The sequence below is a fragment of the Arabidopsis lyrata genome (genome assembly GCF_000004255.2).
Source record: "Arabidopsis lyrata subsp. lyrata unplaced genomic scaffold ARALYscaffold_8, whole genome shotgun sequence".
Classification (NCBI taxonomy): domain Eukaryota; kingdom Viridiplantae; phylum Streptophyta; class Magnoliopsida; order Brassicales; family Brassicaceae; genus Arabidopsis; species Arabidopsis lyrata.
The window spans coordinates 12,212,538-12,237,022 of NW_003302548.1; the positions used below are offsets into that span (position 1 = coordinate 12,212,538).

Sequence of the window (24,485 nt, forward strand, 5' to 3'; positions counted from 1 at the left end):
CTTGGCTATGTCTTTCATCCTAGTTGGTCCTCGCTGTCTCTTACTCTTAGGTTCAATAGCAACCTCATGACCCTCAGAAAATTCTATCTCTCCTTCTGGCTCTTCCACATCAGGTTCTTTATCACCCATTTGGACTTCTACTTGAACCTCAGCTGGTTCTTCATGTTGTGGTTCTTTATCACCCATTTGGACTTCTACTTGAACCTCAGCTGGTTCTTCATGTTGTGGTTCCAAATGATCTGGATCTTCAGCTTGAACTTCAGCTGGTTCTTCTTGTTGCTGGTTCTTCCATCTTGATAACTCCTCCTCATCTACTGTTACCTCTTCCTCTTCATCCTCCTCTGACTCACTAGATAGATCATCACTATCAGAACTTGATCTAGTACATTCAACACGTTTTCTCTTATTTGCATGTTGTTTCAAGTTCCCAAAGCTATTTTTAAAGTTTTTCAGGTTTTGATAAATCTCCTGGCCACTTAATATTCTCCTCTTCCTCCCATGTTCAGCTTTTCCATCAAACCATGACTTCTTCCCTCTAAAACTATGTGTTGGGGGCAGACCCTTTCTATGGCACATAAAGACATGTTTTCTGCTGAATTTCAACCACATGCTATCTGTATTTTTTCCACATAAAGGACAACCCATTTTACCCTTTACTTTGCAGCCAGCAAGATTCCCATACGCGGGAAAATCACTAATTGTCCAAAGCAGCATTGCCTTAAGAGTAAATGTTGACTTACTAAAAGCATCATAAGTCAACTCCCCATTATCCCACAGATGGCATAGATCCTCTATAAGTGGTTCCAAGTAGACGTCAATACTATTACCGGGCTGTTGTGGACCAGGAATCAACAATGTCAACATGATGTTCTCCTTCTTCATGCATAAGTCTGGAGGCAAATTGTAGTTTACTAGCAAAACGGGCCAGCAACTATACCTGGTATTCTTCATGTTGAATGGATTAAATCCATCTGTGGAAAGTCCAAGCCTCAAGTTCCTTTCCTCGGCTGCAAATGAAGGGTATTTGGCATTCATCTGATCCCATGTTACTGAATCTACAGGGTGACGGAGTTTTCCATCGCTGCTTTTGTTGCTAAAATGCCACCTTAAATCTTTAGCCATTTCCTCAGACCTAAACATTCTCTTAAGGCGTGGGATTATCGGAAAGTACCGTAATACTTTCTGTGGGACACCTTTCTTTACTTCACCAGTGTGCAAGTTAGTCTTCCATCTTGAAGCATTGCATTTAGGACAATTATCAAGCTTTTTGTACTTTTTTCTGAATAGGCAGCAGTCATTAACGCAAGCATGAATCTTTTGATAACCCATATCAAAAGATTTCAAAAACTTCTTCACCTCATACAATGATGTGTGTAGCACACACCCCTCTGGTAACATCTCCGGCAATGTCTCTAGAAGATCATTGAAGCTCTTGTCAGACCATCCATTTTGTGTCTTAAGTCTAAACAAAGACACAATAGCTGACAGCTTGCTATGGTTCACACAACTTGGATATAAAGGAGTTTCAGCATCTACAAGCTTTGCAAGAAACTCATCTTCTTTCTTGTCATCACCCTCTGCAATCTCAGCCAAGTCAAGCTTTTCTGCAAACTCTTCATCCAAATACTCAGCAGCTTGATATAACTCAAATACCTCGTCATTCCAGTGACTTAGTTTGCTTTCACTTTCAGCCACTGCATTCAATTCTCCATGATGATACCAGTCACACCGCATCTTATAAGCTTCATCCATTCCCCTTGTTACAAGATGATCAACAACTACACTACCTAGGTGACGATCTATATTACGACAATCAATGCAAGGACATATAATCATATCGACGTCTCCCAAAGCTGCAGCCACAGCCCGTACAAACTTTGTAGCCCCTCTCTCATAAGCAGGATCAGCTCTTCATTGCAGAATAAAAGGGGAAAAAAAGAAGAAGTAAAGTCTCTGAAACCCCTACTGAAACCTAACCTATATAATTAAAGTCCTTACCTGCCAAGATGCACCCAATCCTTGTCCAACATTATATGTTGATACCGTAATATAAACCTTTAATACCATAAGCAATTAACTCAAAATATATTCAGACCAGTAAACAAATAACTCATACATATATAATATTCAATCAAAGCAATCTCAATAGTTCAATATCAGATTATATAAGTACACTAACTCAGTTATAGTAGCATATTTAAGACAAATTAAACTTAAAACAAAAAGCATGGTTATCAATCAAAAACCATATAAAAGAAACTAGAAACATGGTACTAACCTGTCCTCATATATAGTAACATAACCAACAAGACATCAACAGTAATGTACTAGATTAAGTGTTTTAAATCTCAATAATTTAATATCAGACAAGATAAGTGCAGTAACTCAACTTTAGTAGCATATTTAAAACAAATAAAACTGAAAACAAGAAACACTGTAATCAATCAAACTCATATGCTAGAAACAAGAAATACGGTACTAACCTGTCCTCATATATAGTAGCATACACAACAAGACATTCACAGTAATGTATTATAATCAAAAAAACATGGTAAACAATCAAACTCATGTAAGAGAAGATGGTACTAACCTGTCTTATGATGATAAGAGCAAATGATAAGCTTCAAAGTCCCATTATTTCACTCAGCAAAACTTGCAAAACAAAATTATAGAGTGGGTATAAGGTTATGCAAGAAAGTGAATCACTGAAAGTTTGACTAAAAAAAATAACTTAATCGATCTAACAATAAAAACAAGATTCAGACAACAAACAAGGTAGAATACAAAAAAAAATCTGAACTTTAAACCTGATAAATTTGCCAATCAAACGAAAGAGATAAACACAATCTTAGTAAGAAACAAAACTGGAAAAAGGACAAATACTAGACGCAATTCACTGCTCAGTTCTGCAATTCACTGGAAAAACGCAATTCACTGCTCAGTTCTTGTTTCTTTTTCAAAGAACTAAAAAATCAGATACAAGTTATGATGTCAGAAGAAACACAAGTTATGATGTCTGAAGAAACACAAGTGAACATGCCAGTTATGATGTTTGGTTTTGTTTAGGGTAAACACAAGTAAGGCGGAATCCAACATAGCAAAAACAGATTATTAAGGTATTGAATTAACAATCAAGAGAATATATATGACAATATCAAAACACAATTTCATAGCAAGTTTATACTCAATTTCTATCTGACAATAACGAAAAGAAGATCCGAATTACATAGCACATATCCAAGTTTTTAAAGAAATTTCGTTCAAATACGCCTAAATCAAACCACAAAAACAATAATGTTATGAAATCGTTCTGAAATCGCAAATAACAGAGGCATGCAAAACAAGAATCGATTAGACTGACCTAGATTTGAGCTACCTATAACATCAGACTTGAGCTAGATTTGAGCTACCTAGAACATCAGACGTGAGCTAGATTTGAAAGAAACAGACCTAGAAAAAATCCGAAAAAGAAGAAAAAATCAATTGAATAAAGGACATGCCTTCGATTTGAGCTCAAATCCGACAGATCTAAGGCGGAATTAGTGCCGGCGTCAGGTTCAGTTTCACGGCGACCTTCAACGGCGGCGGCAGAGGGCTTAATCGGCGATTGGGAGAGTCAATTCGTCGGTCAAAGAGAGTTATGGCTGATAGAGTTCTGTCTTAGGGTTTTCGAGAAAGAGGGAAAACGCGTCTTTTGGCTTAAGTGTTTTTTGGGAATTCTGACTAAGTGTTTGGCGGAATTAGAGATTTTGGGTTCCCGCTCATTGAAGTTCTATCTTAGCGTTTATGAAATGCTATCATATAACAATCATAATTACATAACATCTTCAATAGCAGTTTGGTAAACCGTGCTATTACGGTATGCTATCAATGAGGACTTTTTTTGTAGTGTACCTAAAAGCACTAATCAAAATCGAAAGGTGATAATGGAGGTGGAGAAGACATCATTCTCATATAATCATCTCCGCATACTCAGCTTTTGCTATTTATATTATCCACCGTTTAATTAAACCTCTTTAGACACACCCATCATCGTTTTTCAATTTTTTTTTGTTCTCTCGGGAATGATCATATTTTAAAAGTAGATTTTAACTAATAAAAAAAACATGTTAAATTTATTTATATACAATAAATAATAATAATACAAAATCAAACCATATTAGATTTTATTTTAGTATAGCATATTTAATAGCTCAACAAGTTTAAATAGATTTATTTGACTATTTCGAGGATTATGATACTAATTTAGTTAATATTTTAATGGATCACTAGCCTATCTTTAAAGTTTTCTATACGTCAATACATGTATTTGCAACGATTTATTAAGGCATATGAATGTGAATGAAGTAATGAAGAACGTGATTAGGGTCCTACTTGATTCAAGCAATAAAACTAATCGACATCACACCAAGACGCAACCCCAACCCCAACCCCAACCCCAACCAACAAACTCTAAATTTGTCTGATTTAGAATAAATATATCGTTACTATAGAGGAACGAGTGTGACTTTAATAGTAAGACTTGTTCAAAATATTAAATTTATAAATCAATGATTTACGATCATTAAGAAGAGATTTATGACTTTAACATTGTGTTGGATTTTAACAAACAAAAAAAAGAAGTTATATTCAATATTATAGAGTAATTTGAAGTTGGATATTTTGTTTTTTTTTTTTTGAGAAAAGAAGTTGATTTTGTAACAAAAAAAATAGTTACTTTTTACTGGTGGGTCCAAAAGAATTGAGTAAAAAAATTTGTTTGCTTTGTGTTGTATTATAGTGAACATGTTGGCTTTGATTGGTGAACAAAAATAAAGTATTACTTCAGTTTGTCCAAAAAAAAAAAATAATAAAATAAAGTATTACAAGTGGTACAACTTTTATTTTTACCGACTACAAAAGTTTTATCAAAAGCGTTACTAAAAGTTTTACTCTCAACTTTCTCGTACAATTCTGTCATATAATTTGCACTATTCCGGTAAAGTTTATAGCTCCAGCTAACAGCTAAAAAACTTGTACAGTTTTTGGTTACCAATCAGACCCGTTAAGCGGTATGACTAGCAATAAATTTATTATTGTTGACCAAAAATATTTTCTTTTTAATAATTAAAATTTTGTATTTGACACTTTTGGTAAGTTAATAAGAGTGATATGACTAGCAATAAATTTATTAGTTGTTGACTCAAATTGGTATATAATGTATAATGAGAAATTATCAATGAGAAATATAAGTAAATTTTAACAATGGGTATACATGGAGTAGTAAATAAGTATGCGAAATATTTACCTTTTTGGAAAGCCGGTACGTGAAGATCCTCTACAGCTCGACTCCCAGTATAACGCTTCGGAGAATCGTGTCTCTCAGCCATTTCTTGAACTTTCTGATTGGCAATTAAGCATTCAAAGTTGGTAAAGCATTTAATGCATATCTACAAAGTGGTGTCAGCATCACATCATTCGACTCACACTCTCCTAACCACATAGAACAGATGAATTGATAGTTAATTAGTTATGCATCCTTGAAATCCACAAACATCATACTAGGTTTGATATCTTTTGACCAAATTCTGAACCGCACCACCACATGTCCACATCTTCTCTTGTAAAATCAGCTCTGCTTTCAATCATATTGTTTCCTTCTTGTTTGAGAGTTAAGGAGTATTCAGAAGGACAACATTTTTGTCCTCCCGAAAGTCATTTTGATTGTTCATTTGGTTTAGAAGAGCGATGAGAGGGCTGAATCCGAGGTAAAGAGTCTCTCGACTTGACTAACAAACAATCTAACTTGGTCCACGCTCAAGTGGTCGAATCACCTAACATACGCTCAACAGCATGCAATACAACACAAGCAATGTCCCCCATAACAAAAATTTTGACCCTATGATGGAAACCAAAAATTTGTCCCAAACATATGCCATAAACAAATGTAAAATGTTAAAGTAGAACCTAGTGTTTGGAAAGGGACTCTATTCTTTCTTCTACCCCAAAGACAAAATAAAAAGATATGTAATAGAAATGATGACAAGAGAGACAAAGCAAACCAAAAGAAAGGTTTTAAAATGTAATAAATTTCCAAAATCAACGCTCCTTTTTGTTCCCACTTTAACTTTTCCCACTCTCAAATCATTTTACCTTTGGATTTAAGCCTCATGACACTTTTTCTTTTCCTCATACTTTTTACACCATTCTCTATTTTGTTGCTACTCATCTCTTATCAAAACATATTTAACTTGTCGACTTCACCTTCACTAGCTAGTAGCTACCATTGTTTAACTTTTAATTTTTAATTCGTATTTTCTGCTCCAACTTTGTAGAGAATCTGTTGTTATCTCAAAGAAAAGAAGTGGCTAAATTCACGTTTGACAATGTTGCTTGAAAAAGGTTTGATCTTGAAATTTCAAAAGAGGGAAAAAAGTAAAGGAGAAAAATTTGGAGAGACACAAGAAGTGAGTCAAGGGACCCAACAACAAAGACAAAGACAAAAACTTTGGATTTTGCCAAATACTATGATTAATGCTCATTCAACACTCCCATTACCATTTCCATCATCATCATTTCTCTCTCTCTGGTTTTGGAAATTGCCTGAGAAAAAAAACTAACCATAACCATCTTCTTCTTCTTCTTTCTCTTGTTCTTGAATCTTGAACATAATTCTATTTCATGGAAAAGCATCATCATCAGCATCTTTTGTTACAGCATCATCAACATCTCCACCATCACCAGAAGCTCTCTCTTGCCAAATCTTCTAGACAAAGCTGTAGTGAATGGTATGTTCTGTTCCCTTTGTTCTCTTGATGAGTTCTGTGATCAAGAAACCAGTGTCTTTATATAACTCTGTCTCAATCTTGCTAATGATGTTCTTTCTTGCAACTGTTTAGGATCTTTCGAGACGTTCCAAGTGATATAACCATAGAAGTTAATGGAGGAAACTTTGCTCTGCATAAGGTATATTCATACTTATAACACAACCATCACTTCTTTCTCATGTAAACCATTACTGAATATGTTTTGCTTCTCCATTTCTCAGTTCCCTTTAGTCTCTAGAAGTGGAAGAATCCGAAGAATAGTTGCAGAACATAGAGATTCAGATATCTCCAAAGTAGAGCTTCTTAATCTTCCAGGAGGAGCAGAAACATTTGAATTAGCAGCCAAATTCTGCTATGGGATTAACTTTGAGATCACTTCTTCAAACGTTGCACAGCTCTTTTGCATCTCTGATTACCTCGAGATGACAGAAGAGTATTCCAAAGACAACTTGGCTTCAAGAACAGAGGAGTATCTTGAGAGCATTGTGTGCAAGAATCTTGAGATGTGTGTTCAAGTCTTGAAACAATCCGAGAATCTTCTCCCTCTTGCAGATGAACTCAATATCATAGGTAGATGTATCGATGCCATTGCCTCGAAGGCTTGCGCTGAACAGATTGCTTCGAGCTTCTCACGGTTAGAGTATAGTAGCTCAGGGAGGCTTCATATGAGCAGGCAAGTGAAGAACAGTGGTGATGGAGGAGATTGGTGGATCGAAGATCTTTCGGTTCTTAGGATTGATTTGTATCAGAGAGTTATGAATGCAATGAAGTGTCGTGGTGTGCGTCCAGAGAGTATAGGAGCTTCTTTGGTTAGTTACGCCGAGAGAGAGCTGACAAAGAGATCTGAACATGAACAAACCATTGTTGAGACGATTGTTACACTTTTGCCTGTCGAAAACCTCGTGGTTCCAATCAGTTTTCTCTTCGGGTTACTGAGAAGAGCAGTGATTCTTGATACTTCAGTTTCCTGCAGGCTTGATCTAGAGAGAAGGATCGGTTCTCAGCTCGATATGGCGACTCTAGATGATCTCTTGATCCCGTCTTTTCGTCATGCAGGAGACACTTTGTTCGACATTGACACGGTTCATAGAATCTTGGTGAATTTCTCACAGCAAGGAGGAGATGATAGTGAGGATGAAGAGTCTGTGTTTGAATGCGATAGTCCACATTCGCCTTCACAAACTGCCATGTTTAAAGTGGCAAAGCTTGTAGACAGTTATCTTGCTGAGATTGCTCCTGATGCTAACCTTGACCTTTCTAAGTTCTTGCTTATCGCAGAAGCCTTACCGCCTCATGCTCGTACCCTTCACGATGGTTTATACCGTGCCACTGATCTCTACCTTAAAGTAAGTTTCTACACGACAACTTTTTACTTTCTCTTGTTGTGTTGATACTTAAACTTAGGCTTTATGCTCTCAGGCACATCAAGGGTTATCAGATTCAGACAAGAAGAAGCTGTCAAAACTTATTGACTTCCAGAAACTCTCACAAGAAGCTGGAGCACACGCTGCCCAAAACGAGCGGCTTCCTCTGCAATCCATAGTTCAAGTTCTCTACTTTGAGCAACTGAAGCTTCGAAGCTCCTTGTGCTCTTCTTACTCGGACGAAGAGCCAAAGCCAAAGCAACAGCAACAACAGTCATGGAGAATCAATAGCGGAGCTCTCAGCGCAGCAATGTCGCCCAAAGACAACTACGCGTCTCTAAGGAGAGAAAACCGGGAACTGAAGCTCGAGTTAGCTAGGTTGAGAATGAGACTCAACGACCTAGAGAAAGAACATATCTGTATGAAGAGAGATATGCAGAGATCTCATTCGCGCAAATTCATGAGCAGTTTCTCAAAGAAAATGGGGAAGCTTAGCTTCTTTGGGCATAGCTCTTCAAGAGGATCAAGCTCTCCATCAAAGCAGTCTTTCAGAACAGATTCAAAGGTGATGGAAAGAACTTGCGCAAGCACAGATTAGCTCAGGTTATATCATTCTCTCTTACCTGTTGCGGCTTTTTAAGCGAGTGCAAAGACAAGACTTGAGATTAGTGTGTGAGTGAGTGATATTTTCAACTATCGAGTTCGACTTTGTAAATGGATTTGATTTATATAAGACAACAAAAGGTAGATGACTTAAAATCAAAGGTCTCTCAGTTGATTGCAATAGAGAATATAATGATGTCTTACAAGACAAACAGAGGTAGAGACAGAGTTTTACCACGTCGTATACAAGCAATTCACTTAGGCCACAATTCAATCCTCAAGAAGAAGGAGTCTTGGTCTTAGTGTAATACCGGATGCCGAAAGCCAACCCTAAGATTAGAAGAGGAACAAGGAACTGAAGGAGCTTAATGACAAATTCCGAGCTCTTATCCTGATTAGCCTTGACTGTCTTCGAAGTAGGAGGCACAAACTTAGCTTTAACTGGGACAGTAGCTGTGTCAATATCACCCACATAGTACTCATCTAGCATGGCTTTCGCAGTCGAACTATGTCCCACATCCTCGAAATCATCGGTCGCATCTTTCCCTGAATACCAACACATTCTTGTAAACATAAACATGAACTAACAAACCAAAAAAGTAATCTTTATGTTACCTGTAGAAGTCAAGATAACCTCATCACCACCAGGATGATCATCCAAGAACTTTGTCACATCATAAACCTATATATAACCATCAAAACGAAACACACACAAAAAATGTAAACTTTGTCATTATAGATCACTAAACCAAGATGGTTTTCAAAGTTTCACACATCAAACATACAAGAACCTCACTAGCTCACTAGATTTACCCACAGATACAAGATCATACAAATACATGAAATGGCTTCTTAAGCAGCACCAACTATCACATTCAATTACAAAGACTAAGTTTTTAGCAATTCTCTGTGATTTAGACATAGCAAACAAACACAAATCTCATGTATCAAAGACAGAAATCAAGTGGGTTTTCAAATTTTCACACATCAAAACATACATGAACCTCACCACTACTAGCTTTAACCACAGATACAAGATCAAAAAGAGACCATAGAAGTGGCTTCTTAAGCATCACCAACAATCACATTCAAATAAGAATCTAGCAAAGAGTAAACTAACATAAATCTCGCAAATTAAATCAGATCTATCCACAAAATTATTACCACATAACTCAAGATTCATAAATCAAAGTTAACACAACTTCAGAATTTCGGATCTCACGAAGATTAGATACAAAATCGGATCATAAAATCTAAGGGAAAACGAATGAGAAATAGAGATCGGAGATAGGACCTTGCCGTCGATGACGATCCAACAATCTTGGGAGCTACTGTGCTGAGAAACCTCGGCCAAGGTGAAAACTTTGCCGTCTCCGCCCATCTCCGATGATCTGCTGGTGAGTGGTGAGAGTTTCGAAGAGGAAGACGAGTATTATTAATTGGGAATCTGATTTGGGATCTTTTACCAACCGCTTTTTTGGTCTACTTTAAGTGTATATGGGGTCGGCAAAATAATCAGTGGCCAATAATCATCAATTAATCAGAGATTCCGTTTTCTTATTTATTTTAAATATTTAATTTATGTGCAAATCAAAACTATTTATAATGTCATAAAAAACTGGTACGTTTTACTTGTATTTCTAGAATTTTCTTTACAATAAAATAAATGTTTATACTAAAATATTGTTAGCTTTTTTATGTACATCAATTTAGCCAAACTCTAAACGGTTGGGTGGCTAGATGTTACTCCAATCTCATTTGTTAGGCCAGACCATTCTAACCGGGTCCAACCATTCACTCGTTAGGCCAGACCATTCTAACCGGACCCAACCATTCACTCGGTCCACAAGATCCGGTTCTTTTCTTTAGTTGTCGATAGTAGATAGTTTTTTCATGAACTAGCAATATGGACATGATGACTTATGGGAGGAAAGAGATAGGGATGTCCTCCTAAAAAACTTTCTGGCGCTTAAGTTAGAAACAGACAAAGTGACTGGTCGGAAGGTCGAGTTTAACGAAACGAAGTGTGGTTTTTAGTTATAGGCTAAATTGAATATGATCATAGACCCAATTTGTTGGCTCTAGGCTAAATTGAATATGATCATAGACCCAATTTGTTGGCTCTTTGGTTGCTCATCTGCGAGAGATATTAGAGAAAGTGGGCCTAGTATCCTCTTCTGCAAACAGGGCACTTAGATTGGCATATGTGTTCAATCCAAAGAAATAACCCAATCTACTTGATTTAATTATTAACTGAATAAATAAGATAATTACTAATTAGTATTATTTAATTTATAAATCTTAAATTTAAGTATCTACTAGACTCACGAATTCTTGAGAAACAAAGACTGAATGAAATACACAAGAGAACTCTTGGGCGTTTTGCTTCAATAGTTAAGTTTACTCTTTATGCTTACTTTTGATATCGAGTTTCATTCGTGTGTTTTGTGGAGAAATTCATGATGCTTTGTCCAATAAAACCTGTGTTTTTTTCTCGTGTTGAAATTCACATTTTTAATGCATGCTTTAGGCTCACATTGCAAGGCCTATGGTTGGTGTTCAACGAGAGAAAGAAACTACATATAACAAGTTAAAGAAGACATTGATTTTGAAGGATTGAGCCAAAAAGAGAACGAAAGAGAGCTAGAGAAGAAGAAACAAAAAGACAAAAAGCTTTCGTAATCAGTGCTCCTCTTTTTTTTGGCTTTACTCGACCAAATAGTTAAAAAGAGTCAAACAAAACATTGAAACAAGCTGAATTCAGATACTCCATTGGTCACACTGTTGATGTAAGCGAATCTATGTGTCCCAAAAACATGATTTTTCTAGTCAGTGAGCCCGTGATCAAACAAGAACCCGTGTACATACACACATCACCATATGTATGTATCATGTATGTATGCATGTATTCATGTATGTGTGTTTACGTTTCATGCATTCACTTTTTTCACTTTGAAAGATTAAAGAAAAACAAAGAACAATGATTGTGTTCGAGATAAGATTTACACAGTTTTCATCACATGGGTTTTGCCAATTTCCAAGTAACGTTAAAAAGTTAAAACAACAGAGATCTTCTCAATGAACACTGTCTCATCTTTTTGTCAGTTTCTTGTTAATAATAATTTGATATTCAAGATTCAAAACACTCTTATCTCTTTACTAATTACTACAAAACTCACCCTTATGTTCATACTTCTAACTTTTGATCTTACATTACAATATTTCAATGTATACGTCAAATTATTTACACACATTCACGTGCGTCATAATTATGGTAAGAGAAGAAAAGGGACCAATCTTGTACACTTGAAAGAAAAGGGACCAATCTTGTACACTTGAAAGAAAAGGATATGATTCAGATTTTTGCACCTACCAAAATTCACACGTGAACCTCCCAATTGGGTCTCTTTCTTCTGCATCTGAAATCATTTTTTTTTTTCACTATATGCCCAGCTTTAACATGTTCACACACATCCCCATCAATCATCATCATTACATAAAGTTTTGAATAAATAAACATGAGGGAGAGATAGAAAAAAAACACTTGAAAGAAACAGATGAGAAAATTTCACTAAGCATCTGAAGATTAGTAGTACAAATGGTGTGAGGTTTTCAAGGTCCCTAAGCTACTTTCAAAGTTGTTTTTCTAACCACATTATTACTTAAGATTACACGATTTTTGATGTTCGGTTAGTCTGTTAATTCCATCACGTTCTTTTACTTCACACCATGTCTTTTGGAGCTGTTTCCTTTTGAACTTCATGGATTGACTTGTACCCATTCGTATCGTCCGCTGAGGGGGATTTCATTCACAATGTCGAAGTTGTACCTGAAGATTTTCAAAAACAGATGAGTGTTGGTTCATCCTCTCGTAATGACACAAAACAATATTAATAAAAACATGCTTACTTCTCCATGAATAGCCTCTGTTGTTGCTGCTCTGCATAGGCAAAAAACTCCTCCAACTCACTAGTGGTCGGGATCACGCTATCTTGGTCCCTTGTGTACTCTTTGGTTGCTCTGCGCATCGACCTTGTGCTAGACCCTGGTGTAACCATGATCTCCAGATCCTCAACAAAGTTACAAGGCGTGCTCTCTCTTGTGCTGCAGACAATAAAACCAGATAAAAGTAACTTCAATAAATTTATCACCACAAAGACACTTAACCAAAGCAAGAATCAAACCAAAACTAAACATCCAGAAGAAAAAAGAGGCTTGATTTAAGTAAACAACAAAAGCTAGAGACTTTCTGAGTAATATGGTCCCATAAGATAATAACAAAGAGAAGGCAAAAACCACATTGTCAACTAGTATCAGGACGGTTACCCCAAAAAAACAGAGTATCCTACAAAAGTATTCCCCAAGTATGCAAAAACCACTAGGTCCCATGAACATGACACCACAGTACTTGCATTACACTTATGAGGAAAGTCTCAATTCTCATATAATCTTACACATTAAAAGCTTCTGACCTTTATACAACAACCCACTTTTATAAAAACGAAAACCATGTGTTTAAGTAAACCCAATAATCAAATCCTAATGCTTCCAATGCCATTAGCCCATCAACAAGGAGATTCAAAAGGTTCTTAAACCAACATAACTTTGGAATTCACAAAATTCCTCCAAATTTGTAACAAATAATGAAATATGTATAAAGAAAATAGCTTTGATACATTCATTGATAACCTCTGCAAAAAAGTACACATGGGACATACATCAATAAATCTGAAATCATGTAAATCTAACACCAAAAGAGACTTATACGGTGAAGCAGTTATAACAAAATTCAGTACATCATAAGAGAATTCACTAACCAAAAGTCCAAAACCAAACCAATAAGGGAAACATAAAAAAACCTATTTTTTTTTTGTACTAAACTATTTTCATCCCCAAAAAAAAACTAGACCTTTGAGTTGAAGCAAAACAACAAAAGTTTCAGAGATTCAAAACTATGTAAGACTCAAAACTAAGATTATTGGATAAGACAGAACAAACACACATGCCGAAGAAAAAATTAGGTCACAAAAAAAAACCAACGAACCTGTGTCTTGATTCAAAATCGAAACTGTTCTCTCCACAAGAAACCTGGGCACTCACGAAATTATCAAAACATTCATCTCCATTAGAGCTCTGAGCTACAGGAACCGAGTCAACCGAGTTAACTGAGTCAACGCGAGACCTTGAACCAGACTCTTTGATTCCCGATTTGTGAGCTCTCGGCGGCTGTTTCGGTTCAATCAGCGACGAGGGTTTCTCGAGACGGCGGCTACGGAGCTGAAGATAGCAAGAAGAGTCGTTAGGTAGAGCTGAATCAGCGGCGGAGGAATTAAGCCGCTTCAAGGCTAGGGTTTTAGCGGCTCTGGTTCGAACACCTGGAGCTGTTGCCTTAGAGACTTCCATGACACTGATATCGCCAGTAATCTTGGATTTCTTCATGTATTTCCCCATTTTTGAGAGAGGGAAAAAAGCTTGAAAGCGGAAAGAGAAAAATGGGAGGGAAAAGCTTTGAGGAAGGAGAAGAAGAGGGAAAGTGAGAAAATGGGAAAAAGGTTTTCGAGTTTTGTGGGGTTAAAATAAAGCAAAGGAAAAAGAAAAAAAAAGGGTTTCCCTTTTTTTTTTAAATATAATTGTCAAAAAACAATAAAATATTTTTATAATTAGTTTTAAATAAAACCTCAAATTCTTCATTATTCTTTTTATTTTTCATAGGTTTTATCATAAAAAAATCGTCAATATTTTATTTTTGGTTTATCAATAATTTTTGTTGACGAATAAACTTAAATTCATCATTTGACTAAAATTTGAACTTCTTATATAAAAATTGAAATTGCTAATTACATCATCGTTTGACTACGAAATTTTCTACGAACTATAACACTATAACGCGTATTGCACACAACTTTTCTACGGCATATAAATATAAATTTTTTAAAATGAATTCTCATTTATCAAATTTTATCAAATAATTTAATCATAAAAAGTATTGAAAAATTTATTGAAACAATATGAAGTTAATAGTACATACTTTTTACATATATATCAATAAACCACTAGTTACATACATTCACATATAAGATAAAATAGTTTTGTGAAGAGGACATTATTATTATGGGAAGAATAACTATTAAACGTATTTGAACGTGATGTTTTTTTCTTTGAAATTGACATACTTTTTCTCAAAAAATCGAGTCAACTGAAATTGCACCAAAAATTGCTAAGTTTACAATTTTGGTAAATCATGATTTTTATTTCTCTATTTAACAAAAAAAAATCTATACTATTTTTCCATAGTTAAATTACCATTTGGACCAACGCGTATTACACACTGCTTTTCTATTGGATATACATGTTTCTTTTAAAACATGATTTTTCGTTGATTATTTTATCAAATATATTAATCATAGAAAATGTATTGAACTTTTTATTTATTGAAATCATATAAAGTTAATAGCACATAATTTTCATTTTATATCAATAAATCACTTGTAAGATACATTAACATATAAGAGAAAATGTTTATTTGAATAAGAAATTATTCTTACATTATGGACACGAATGAATATTAAACTTACGTATTTAAACATTATATTTTTTAAAAAATATATTGATATAAATTGTTTTCAAAATTTCTAGTCAACTGACATTTCACCAAAAATCGCCATTTTTGGTATATCATTATCTTTATTTCTCGATTTAACAAAAACAAATCTGCGACTATTTTTTTCACTATTAAATACCATTTGGAACCACAATCAGTTATATACATTTCTATCTTTTAAATTAATTAGTCAATCAATCATTATTACATAAAAAAAGTTTCATCATTTTAACGCGCATTGTACACGGTAGCATGACTTCTACGTTTTATATAAATATATGATCCAACGATCTATATATACATTTTTGGATGACTTTTAGCAAATAAATCCTAGAGTTGAAATGTATTTACAAATAATGCCATTGGAGTTAATTCTTAAGATTTAAAAAAATTAATTAAAGATATTATTCTAAAGATCGTTCCTCAAATCTCCTCCAACTAATTACTTTAAAAATCTCGATAATAACTATTCCGTGATTTACTGTAATCTTCAAATATATTTGGTATGATTTCTCATAATTAAAGATCCATCATTAATTGCAATAATAAATAAAAACAATAATTTCCTTTTATTTTAAAAACTTTCTAACGACAAATGTATTGCAAAATAAATAATTTCCTAAAACAATTACAGAACCTAATAACTGTTGTAGACTTTTTAGGAAAATAATTACGTAAATATATAACTTAAAGATAACAATTACTCATCAAATCTTTTTTTTTGTTAATATTGTATCATAACAAGACCTAAATCAATGGACTACTTATTCTCTATATATAAGTGAGGTTATTTAGTCATCAAATCAATGTGCATGGTTCCACTCTCGCCGTCCCTCAGCTCTGCAAATCATTTGCTTCATTTTCTACATGTCTTGGACTAAGGTTCTTCCTATTCTTCTTTGATTTGAATCACTTACATCTCCTTTTTTTTTGATAAATCACTCACTTTCATCTTTCTATGGCTTTATGTTTGATAGCCTCACGTTGAATTGAGGAGCTTCCCAGTGTATTCGGAAACTGGTCCTTCTACGTTACCTTAATCTACATGTTTTTGTGTTTGGACAAATGAGGAAATGATTCTGATTTTTATTGTTTTGGTATATTGGTTCATGTTTGAGTGTGAAAATATTTGCAGGGTTAACCATAATCCGTTGTAGCTTCTTAATATTGATTTGGAGATGCTCTTAGTATTGATTTGAAAATTTTCTTTGGTTTGTTTACTAAAAAATATTTAGTGGTTTACCATCAAATGAAAAAATCATGTGATAAAATAACCTTTATAGATTAATCTATATTTATCAATTTTTTGAGTAAATCATTTTCTAAATATATTTATTTTAATGTAGATTAGTTAAATTATGGTTACTATTCGTTATTTGACAAACTCATTTGGCTATATTACTTATTTTAAACCAAACTCATTTTGGCAATAAATAATGTTTATTTATAAATTAGATTAACCCCCAAAAAATTATTACCAAATATATAAAGATTATTTATGTCTAAAGAATAATATGTTGATTTAGATTATTATTATTTATAAGGTTTCAAATATTATAAATATTTTAACCTTATAAGAAGTATAAATTAATAATATTTAAAGTATCTATAATATTTAATTCCATAAAAAGTTTATAATATTAATAATATTTGAACACTATAAAAATTATAAATATTTATACTATGGAACCACTTAAAAGCAAACTTTTAAATTGACTCGAATTATATGTTTTCTAAACAAATGTGTTATTAAAAAAAAATGATGTTTAATTTCACGGGACGGAGTTATATGGTGGGACGGGTTTAGATCGATAATAATACCGGAAGATATACCACGGGTTAAAATCCTAGAAATAATAATCAAAATTCAATATATAATCTTAAACACTAAACAAAACAAATAATATTAACAAAATAATTACAACTTAAAATTTAAAACTTTTTAGTTAAAAAGTCGACCCGCGGTGTACCGCGGGTTAAAATCTAGTGGTTTACAAAGAAGAAAATAAACAATTTCTTATTTACCTTAAAACATGAAAATAAAAAATATTTCGATATGATTTGTTAAACCAAGTTGATAAAAAAAAATTCTATGGAGATTGTGGTAATAACCCTAAAGAGATGTCTACCTATACTCATCATACCGCTTCTTGTGATGAATTTCGATTCATTGGAGTTTTCGTGGTACATGCAAAGAAAGGTATGATTTCGCTATTAGATTTTTGATCTAGCAACAAATCTTCAATATTAATTCTCATTTGTTTTCTAAAAACATTTATTATGCGGGATATAATCAGAAGCTGACATAGCGATTGGAGTGTGGCAAGTATAAAATACCAATCGAAACCTTTAAGAGCGAATCATCTGCAACATGTTACTACGGAGAAGAGCAATGTAGAAAGAGGCAACAAAGATGAAGGTACGTATCCGGTCCATAATAAATTGGAATTAAAATTATAATTCATGATTCTAAAATCCAATATGAGATTTGTTCTAATCCGTTCTAAAATTTAAGAAATGAGGAAGGATCGGATCTGGATTTGATTTAGATCCGTCAAAACCAGATCCAGAGTTCATGACTCTGTATATCGAATATCAAAATCTGATATGTTATATATATATTAAAATATTATTGGACTGTTACTATATTGGTATTTAATTAAAAATTATTTAATAGTAACTAATAGTGCTTTTAAGAAAAAAAAACAATTTCTTGAGTAATCGATGTTTGACAAAATTTCTCTTTTTACTTTTATTTTGTCCCATGTCGATTATATTGAGCATTTCCACAAGCTTGAGATGTTTATAAGATTGCTATTTTTGACTCTCAATGTGGTAGTGGGTTTACACATTCGAAAGCTAGGGGTGTAAGGATCCGACTTTTAACTATACGGATATGGATCCATGGCTCACGGATATCCAAAATTCGGATACTTGCTCAAAAATCAAAATATCCACGGATATCCAGATTCGTAAAAGTACAATTAAAATATTAGAAATAATGATCTAATCAGCATTTTTAATAATGTTTTATTAGAAAAACAAAAATCTGAGACTATCCAAATCTTTTAAATTTATTTAATTAGTTTTTAATATAAATCTCAATATATTTTAAAATTTTACAGTATAATATATTTTTTTAATGTAATTTAAGAATCAAGATCATGATATGTGGTTCTTAAAATCAAGATATACGTATCCGTAAATTCATTATTCGGATCCGGATCCGACTACCTTGGATCCGGTTTTCTGGATCAGGCCGGAGAGAATTTCGGATCGGATCTATGATCCCGAATAATAGTCGCCTATCGAAAATTTATATATCTAAAATCTTTTAATGGCAAACTAAATATTAAAAGTTCAGTTTTTTTTTTAATTACATTTACTCTGATCCGAATTTAGATACATATATATATATATATACTAAACCACAAATTTGATATCTGAAGTGTAGATATTTGGAAACAATGAATTTGGATCTAAATATTTCAAATTTCTTATGTTAAAATACAAAAGCAAATCAACTACTATTAGCTGAAAATCCATTTAGGATAATTAGAAAGTCCAATTAGAAAATCCATATAGTGTTTGTTGAATAAGATTCATGGTCCATACTATTAACCACATAGTCCCCAATTATTCAGCTCAAGCATTAAGGTTCATTTTATTTTGATTAAATAATAGGGTTTTGTGTGGTACAATTTTTTTTATCCCGAAGTAAAATTTACAACCAATTTTACCTTTTTCTCTTTCATGAAAAGATCTTCTTTTTGGGGTTTTATTTCAAAGACAAAATAAATAAAAACCTAGATTTCTTTTTGTTTAGTATTTTTACAAAGTTCAGTATATTTCATAAATTATCTATTGAGAATTTACTTGTATTTCACTTTTAATTATAAACTATGTCTAAACTGCATAAATATATATATATATGTACAAGAGCACATGTATATCATATTTGAACTTTAATTCTTTCAATATATCCTACTTACAACACATTAGGAGACCATTATTAGAAAGCTACCGTATCATCTATGTTAATTTTGTTCTTGGTTTTATTTCCACTGCTAGGTTTAGTGAAAACATACTCTTTCTCTCTAGCTTTCAATATTATTTGTGTTGCGCTTGTATCACTTTTGGAATTTGTACTAGAAAATTGAGCTTAGGATTTACATTTTTCCAAATTCACTCCAATGTGAAAAATTTAGCAATTTTTAAACTGTTTGCTTTAGCAAATTCTTTCCAACCTTTTCCCAAACTCATTCTTCTAGTGCTTTCTCGTAGAAGATTTGTCATCTATATTCTATCTTTTCCAACAAAGTTATAATCCTAGATTAATTCATGCCAATTTCTCTTATGAATGGAAATGGTGAAAACCCTCAAAAAGATTTGACGGCAATTTTGTTGGAAACAAATGGTGCAAAATAGATAGAAAATTTCGAAAAACACATGAAGAATTAGTTCGGAAATGGGTTGGGAAGAATTTTCTAAAGAAAACGGCTCAGAGATTAGTAACTCGTTCACAACAAATTAGTCGACTTGGAAATATCCAACCCGATGCTTAGTGTTTCAAGTACAGAGTCCGAAAGTGATACAAGGCAACAAGGAGAATATTTTCAAAATCTAGCACGTAAGAATCTTTTTCCAATGAACTTAGCAATAAAATAAAACCATAAATTAAAAACTAAACATAGAGGAGATGAGTAATTCATCTTTAATCATCTAAAACCAATTTAAGACATTAGCACAACAATAAATTTTATGATCTACTAAGAAATGAAGATCCAATGTAGCTTTCACAAGAGAATCCAAATTACAATGTCGATACCTACGCCGAGAATAATTAAAGTAGTAGAGGTAGACAAGATTTGGTGTGTCAAGTCAAATGTTATTTCCAACAAAACAATTAGGAGACTCTCCATCATTATAAACTTGCTCATGATGATGATTGTACGCGCTAAGCTTCCCTTGAGACACGAAATCGGGTCAACCTCTACTACTCTAGTTATGCTCGGCGTAGGTATCGACATCGTAATTTGGATTCTCTTGTGAAAGCTAGATTTGATCTTTATTTCTTAGTAGAACATAAAAATTGTTGTTGTGCTAATGTCTTGAATTGGTTTTAGATGATTAAAGATGAATTACTCATCTCCTCTATGTTTGTTTTTAATTTCTGGTTTTGTTTCTATTGCTAAGTTCTTTGGAAACAGATTCTTACGTGCTAGATTTTGAAAATACTCTCCTTACTGTCTTGTATCACTTTCGAACTAGGTATCAATATCGTAACCAGCAAGAATCACATCAGAGGACTCTTTTCTGCCAAACCAAACTGAATCAAAGCAGATAATCTTTAGTATTGGAAAGACGTATCAGATGAAATATTGTCGATGCTAAATTATGTTCCCAATGTTAGATTAACCATTGTTTTGCTGATGAATGAATTGGATGGCAAAAGACCTAGCATTTCATATGTTAAGCATAGGAGAAGCTCAGAGACATATGAAATGCGAGGTCTTTTTCCATCCAATTCATTCATCAGAAAAAAAAATGGTTAAGCTAAAAATATTGGGAACAAAACTTAGCATCGACAGTATTCCATTTGATATGTTTCTTCCATTCTCTAAAGTTGTCAAAGCGTGTACATTAGTAAGTTTGTAGAAAAATTCTCTCTAAGATGGATTAGTTTTTATTTTGAGTTTTGATCAATAATTAGAAGTGTTTATTCAAATATTTTGTAGCATCTTCCAAATCAATTAATGAAAGATAATGAGATAGACAATATTGGAGAAATAACTCTGTTAATAGATCAAATTGTATTTGTATTATGGAGCTTGATAAAATTTCTTGAGGCTAATGGCGTAAAGACATGAGAGTTATTACTTTTAAAACTCACTAGATGAGTATCTGCACGATGTGGGACATTATATGGTAGTTTATTGAGTTACTTGCCTTGTATTTTAAGCTTAGTAATTCCATAAGAAACTAAGTCAAATTTGTAATACACATACATCACCATTATTCTTCAGTTTATTGGTTTTGTAGGTAACTCATCTTGATCATTATCTTTGTTTCTCATGACATCATCAATGTATGTCAAAGACTTTGAAGAATGATAACCTTTCATCATTGGAATCCATTTAGATGTCTATCATTTGCGTGTTCTTTGTTGTCTAATTAAAAACATTTAATGAAAAAATCCAATAGGACAAAAACAATGATAAAGGAAAAAGAGTATAACCACGCATAAAATCATATATTTTCCTAGGCCTGGGCATTCGGGTACCCGTTCGGGTTCGGTTCTTTTTTTTCAGGTATCGGGTCTATTCGGGTAGGGGGTCAAGACCCATTCGGGTATTATAAAAATTCGGTTCGGGTTCGGTTCGGGTTCGGGTATTTTAATAAAAAAAGCAAAATACCCGAAAATAACCAAAAATACCCGAAATATTTTCGGGTTCGGGTCGGTTTCGGGTTTTTAACTCATATATACCCAAATCTAACCGAAATACCCGATTTCTCGAAAATACATTGGTTACTCTTTACCCAAATATAACCAAAAATATCTAAAAATACTAAAATTACCCAAAAGAAAACTACATCATTAGTTACTTTTTAACCAAATATATCCAAATGTATCTGAATTACTCAAAAATACCTAATATATTCGGATTTATGATTGTAATTTTAGGTATTCCGGGTATTATAAATATAAATATAACTAATATTTTTAGGTGTATATTTGTATTCGGGTACATTCGGGTATTGGATTCGGTTCGGGTTCGGTTCGGGTTTTTTTCGGGTAGGAGGTTAGGACCCATTCGGGTATTTTTAAACATCGGGTTCGGGTTCGGCTCGGGTATTTTTCGGGTTTTTCGGTTCGGGTATTCGGTTCCGGGTATTTTGCCCGGGCCTATATTTTCCCTTGAAAGCATCATCTTCAGAATATGCATTATGATCATATATATTATCCTTTCGACAATCATTATATTCAGAGTCTTAGTAAACAAACTGGTATGATTGTCATATAACCTTTAGGATCATGAGAGTTTTGGTTCTTTGTATCTCTTCTTACACCGAATAATATTTTATTTGTCTATATGAACTTCAAGTCCAAATTTCTTGAAAGCATCATCTTCAGGATATGCATTATGATCATATATATTATCCTTTCGACAATCATTATATTCAGAGTCTTAGTAAACAAACTGGTATGATTGTCATATAACCTTTAGGATCATGAGAGTTTTGGTTCTTTGTATATCTTCTTACACCGAATAATATTTTATTTGTCTATATGAACTTCAAGTCCAAATTTCTTTCGACATATATTCTTCTAAACATTCGTCTTGTACATATGAGTTATTCATGCTTATCATATAAAACTACGATTTTAGCTTTTTGCCTATTATTCTTCTGGACCAAATATATGTGACTATTTTCCATGTAAAGTCCTTCAAGGATCTTTGTAACAACATCTCTTTTGCTAGATGTCTAATTTGAAATTCCAAAAAAATTTTTGAAGACTCGGATTCTTGCACAATCTTATTTCTACGTCTTCCTGAAGAATGATTTCATCTCAAAATTATTTCTTTAAATATTTCACTGTATATAAAATCACCACAGGAGAATCGATAATGTTTAAATCATCAACATATTTTGTACTTATTCTTGTACCCTTCTTTTGACAAGTACTAACTAAGGCAATTATCTTTCATCCATCCTCATTATATCAATCTATAACAACATTGATTTAATTTCATAAATATAGTTATATTTTTGAGAACTATAATTTGTTGCTTCTAGCAATAGAATCCTTCAAGGCAGCATCTATCTTTCAGGGCAGATTCTATCCTTTACGATCTTCTGGGCAATATTTAGATGGGAAATGTCTAGTCTATGACCTAGACCAATTGTAATGAAAAAACTCATCTTTCGCCTGATGCAAGTTAATAGACATATAATAGTCAGTTCCCTTGACCTTTCATTTACACTAGATGAATTCCCACGCTACGCGTGGGTTTGTTTTGAAAATTGTTAAGATAAAAATATATAAATTGTCTTTGTCGCTAATTTATGTTTTTTTTATTATTGTATAGTTAATAAAATTAGACTCATCTTATATACTTACAATTTTTATTTTTAGATTTGTTTTTGACTCTAAATATCAATTTATACATTTTCATGTATAATCTGATTATTTTTATATCTAAGATTCTAATATTTGTTCATTATCATGAATACACACAACAAAAATATAAGATATTATGAAAATAAGAAAAAAGAAAGCAAAAATCAAAGAGTTATTTAAGTAACATTTTTAGATTTTATGTTATTACATATAGACATATAAGAGGAATAGATTTGTCTTGAATTTCGTGGTATGTCTAACGTCTCAAAAGCTCATTACTTGAAAAAATTTGCATGTCAATGTTACGAACATACCATAAGACACAAAAATGAAAAGAGAGAATATCATATTATAAGATATGAACCATAACGTAATAATAAAAAAAATATTCAAGGTAAAATTACTAAACTAATAAGATATTAGGTAGTAAACAACTAAACTATAATACAAATAATTATTTAGTCATTATCGAGTAATGACCATTGACCATTAAATTTAAAAAAATAGAAAAATAATAAAAGTAAAATGAAAGTAGTAATTGATTTCTAAAAATAATTTTATTTTTAATTTTATTTTGAAGAAATTATTTAAGAAAGGGATTAATGGAGGATTTAATACAATATGAAACTTTTGATTTTCCCTCAATTAATTTTGCTGATTTTTAATTTAAATAATGTTGAATGACACATGTCATTTTCTTGTGTGATGATGTGGCACTCATATGGAGAGAGTTGGCCAACTTTTCTATATATGATTCTGATTGACGCTACCCGGTCCACTCAAAGCTTGAAGGATGAAGAGGTCGACCTCTGTTTTTTAACATATCTTTGCTTAACATGGTTCGACAAAAGAAAGAGGTGGAAAATGGACCACGATCTTTTCATTTATTATGAACCCAAACAATTGATTCAATAAGTCCTTGCCAATACCCACGCCCGAATCGAAGGACACTTTAGTAGGCGACAGTCTGGCTCTTTTTTCTTTCG

The 24,485-nt window shown here is 33.0% G+C and overlaps 3 protein-coding genes and 1 long non-coding RNA gene across 4 annotated transcripts; 2 read left to right on the top strand and 2 right to left on the bottom strand.

Moving 5' to 3' along the window:
• Positions 1-6,544: 6,544 nt before the first annotated feature.
• On the top strand, positions 6,545-8,934 carry LOC9300000 (BTB/POZ domain-containing protein At5g48800). The gene is made up of 4 exons (XM_002863878.2): positions 6,545-6,767; positions 6,879-6,945; positions 7,028-8,152; positions 8,226-8,934. Exons 1-4 carry the CDS (start codon positions 6,661-6,663, stop codon positions 8,766-8,768), a joined length of 1,842 nt encoding a protein of 613 aa, XP_002863924.1. The 5' UTR covers positions 6,545-6,660; the 3' UTR covers positions 8,769-8,934.
• LOC9300001 (cytochrome B5) lies at positions 8,895-10,319 on the bottom strand. The gene is made up of 3 exons (XM_002865634.2): positions 10,068-10,319; positions 9,389-9,455; positions 8,895-9,319 (listed from the first exon to the last, which is right to left on the bottom strand). The coding sequence occupies exons 1-3, from the start codon at positions 10,152-10,154 to the stop codon at positions 9,051-9,053; spliced, it is 423 nt and encodes a 140-aa protein (XP_002865680.1). The 5' UTR covers positions 10,155-10,319; the 3' UTR covers positions 8,895-9,050.
• A 1,993-nt stretch (positions 10,320-12,312) lies between these two features.
• LOC9301755 (cyclin-dependent kinase inhibitor 3) lies at positions 12,313-14,349 on the bottom strand. The gene is made up of 3 exons (XM_002865635.2): positions 13,818-14,349; positions 12,683-12,877; positions 12,313-12,602 (listed from the first exon to the last, which is right to left on the bottom strand). The coding sequence occupies exons 1-3, from the start codon at positions 14,222-14,224 to the stop codon at positions 12,533-12,535; spliced, it is 672 nt and encodes a 223-aa protein (XP_002865681.1). The 5' UTR covers positions 14,225-14,349; the 3' UTR covers positions 12,313-12,532.
• A 1,442-nt stretch (positions 14,350-15,791) lies between these two features.
• LOC110225905 lies at positions 15,792-16,551 on the top strand. Its single transcript, XR_002330066.1, has 2 exons — positions 15,792-16,256; positions 16,352-16,551. It is a non-coding gene; the product is annotated as an uncharacterized LOC110225905 (long non-coding RNA).
• The last annotated feature ends 7,934 nt before the right edge of the window (positions 16,552-24,485 follow it).

What these genes read in the sequence shown, in the direction of transcription:
- LOC9300000 (XM_002863878.2), top strand. Translation starts at nt 6,661, where the DNA reads ATGGAAAAGCATCATCATCAGCATCTTTTGTTACAGCATCATCAACAT. An exon ending in AGACAAAGCTGTAGTGAATG is followed by an intron (nt 6,768 to 6,878) that starts GTATGTTCTGTT and finishes GCAACTGTTTAG; the next exon opens with GATCTTTCGAGACGTTCCAA. An exon ending in CCACTGATCTCTACCTTAAA is followed by an intron (nt 8,153 to 8,225) that starts GTAAGTTTCTAC and finishes TTATGCTCTCAG; the next exon opens with GCACATCAAGGGTTATCAGA.
- LOC9301755 (XM_002865635.2), bottom strand. Translation starts at nt 14,224, where the DNA reads ATGGGGAAATACATGAAGAAATCCAAGATTACTGGCGATATCAGTGTC. An exon ending in GATTTTGAATCAAGACACAG is followed by an intron (nt 12,878 to 13,817) that starts GTTCGTTGGTTT and finishes TATTGTCTGCAG; the next exon opens with CACAAGAGAGAGCACGCCTT. An exon ending in CAGAGGCTATTCATGGAGAA is followed by an intron (nt 12,603 to 12,682) that starts GTAAGCATGTTT and finishes GAAAATCTTCAG; the next exon opens with GTACAACTTCGACATTGTGA.
- LOC9300001 (XM_002865634.2), bottom strand. Translation starts at nt 10,154, where the DNA reads ATGGGCGGAGACGGCAAAGTTTTCACCTTGGCCGAGGTTTCTCAGCAC. An exon ending in GGATCGTCATCGACGGCAAG is followed by an intron (nt 9,456 to 10,067) that starts GTCCTATCTCCG and finishes GGTTATATATAG; the next exon opens with GTTTATGATGTGACAAAGTT. An exon ending in GGTTATCTTGACTTCTACAG is followed by an intron (nt 9,320 to 9,388) that starts GTAACATAAAGA and finishes GTTGGTATTCAG; the next exon opens with GGAAAGATGCGACCGATGAT.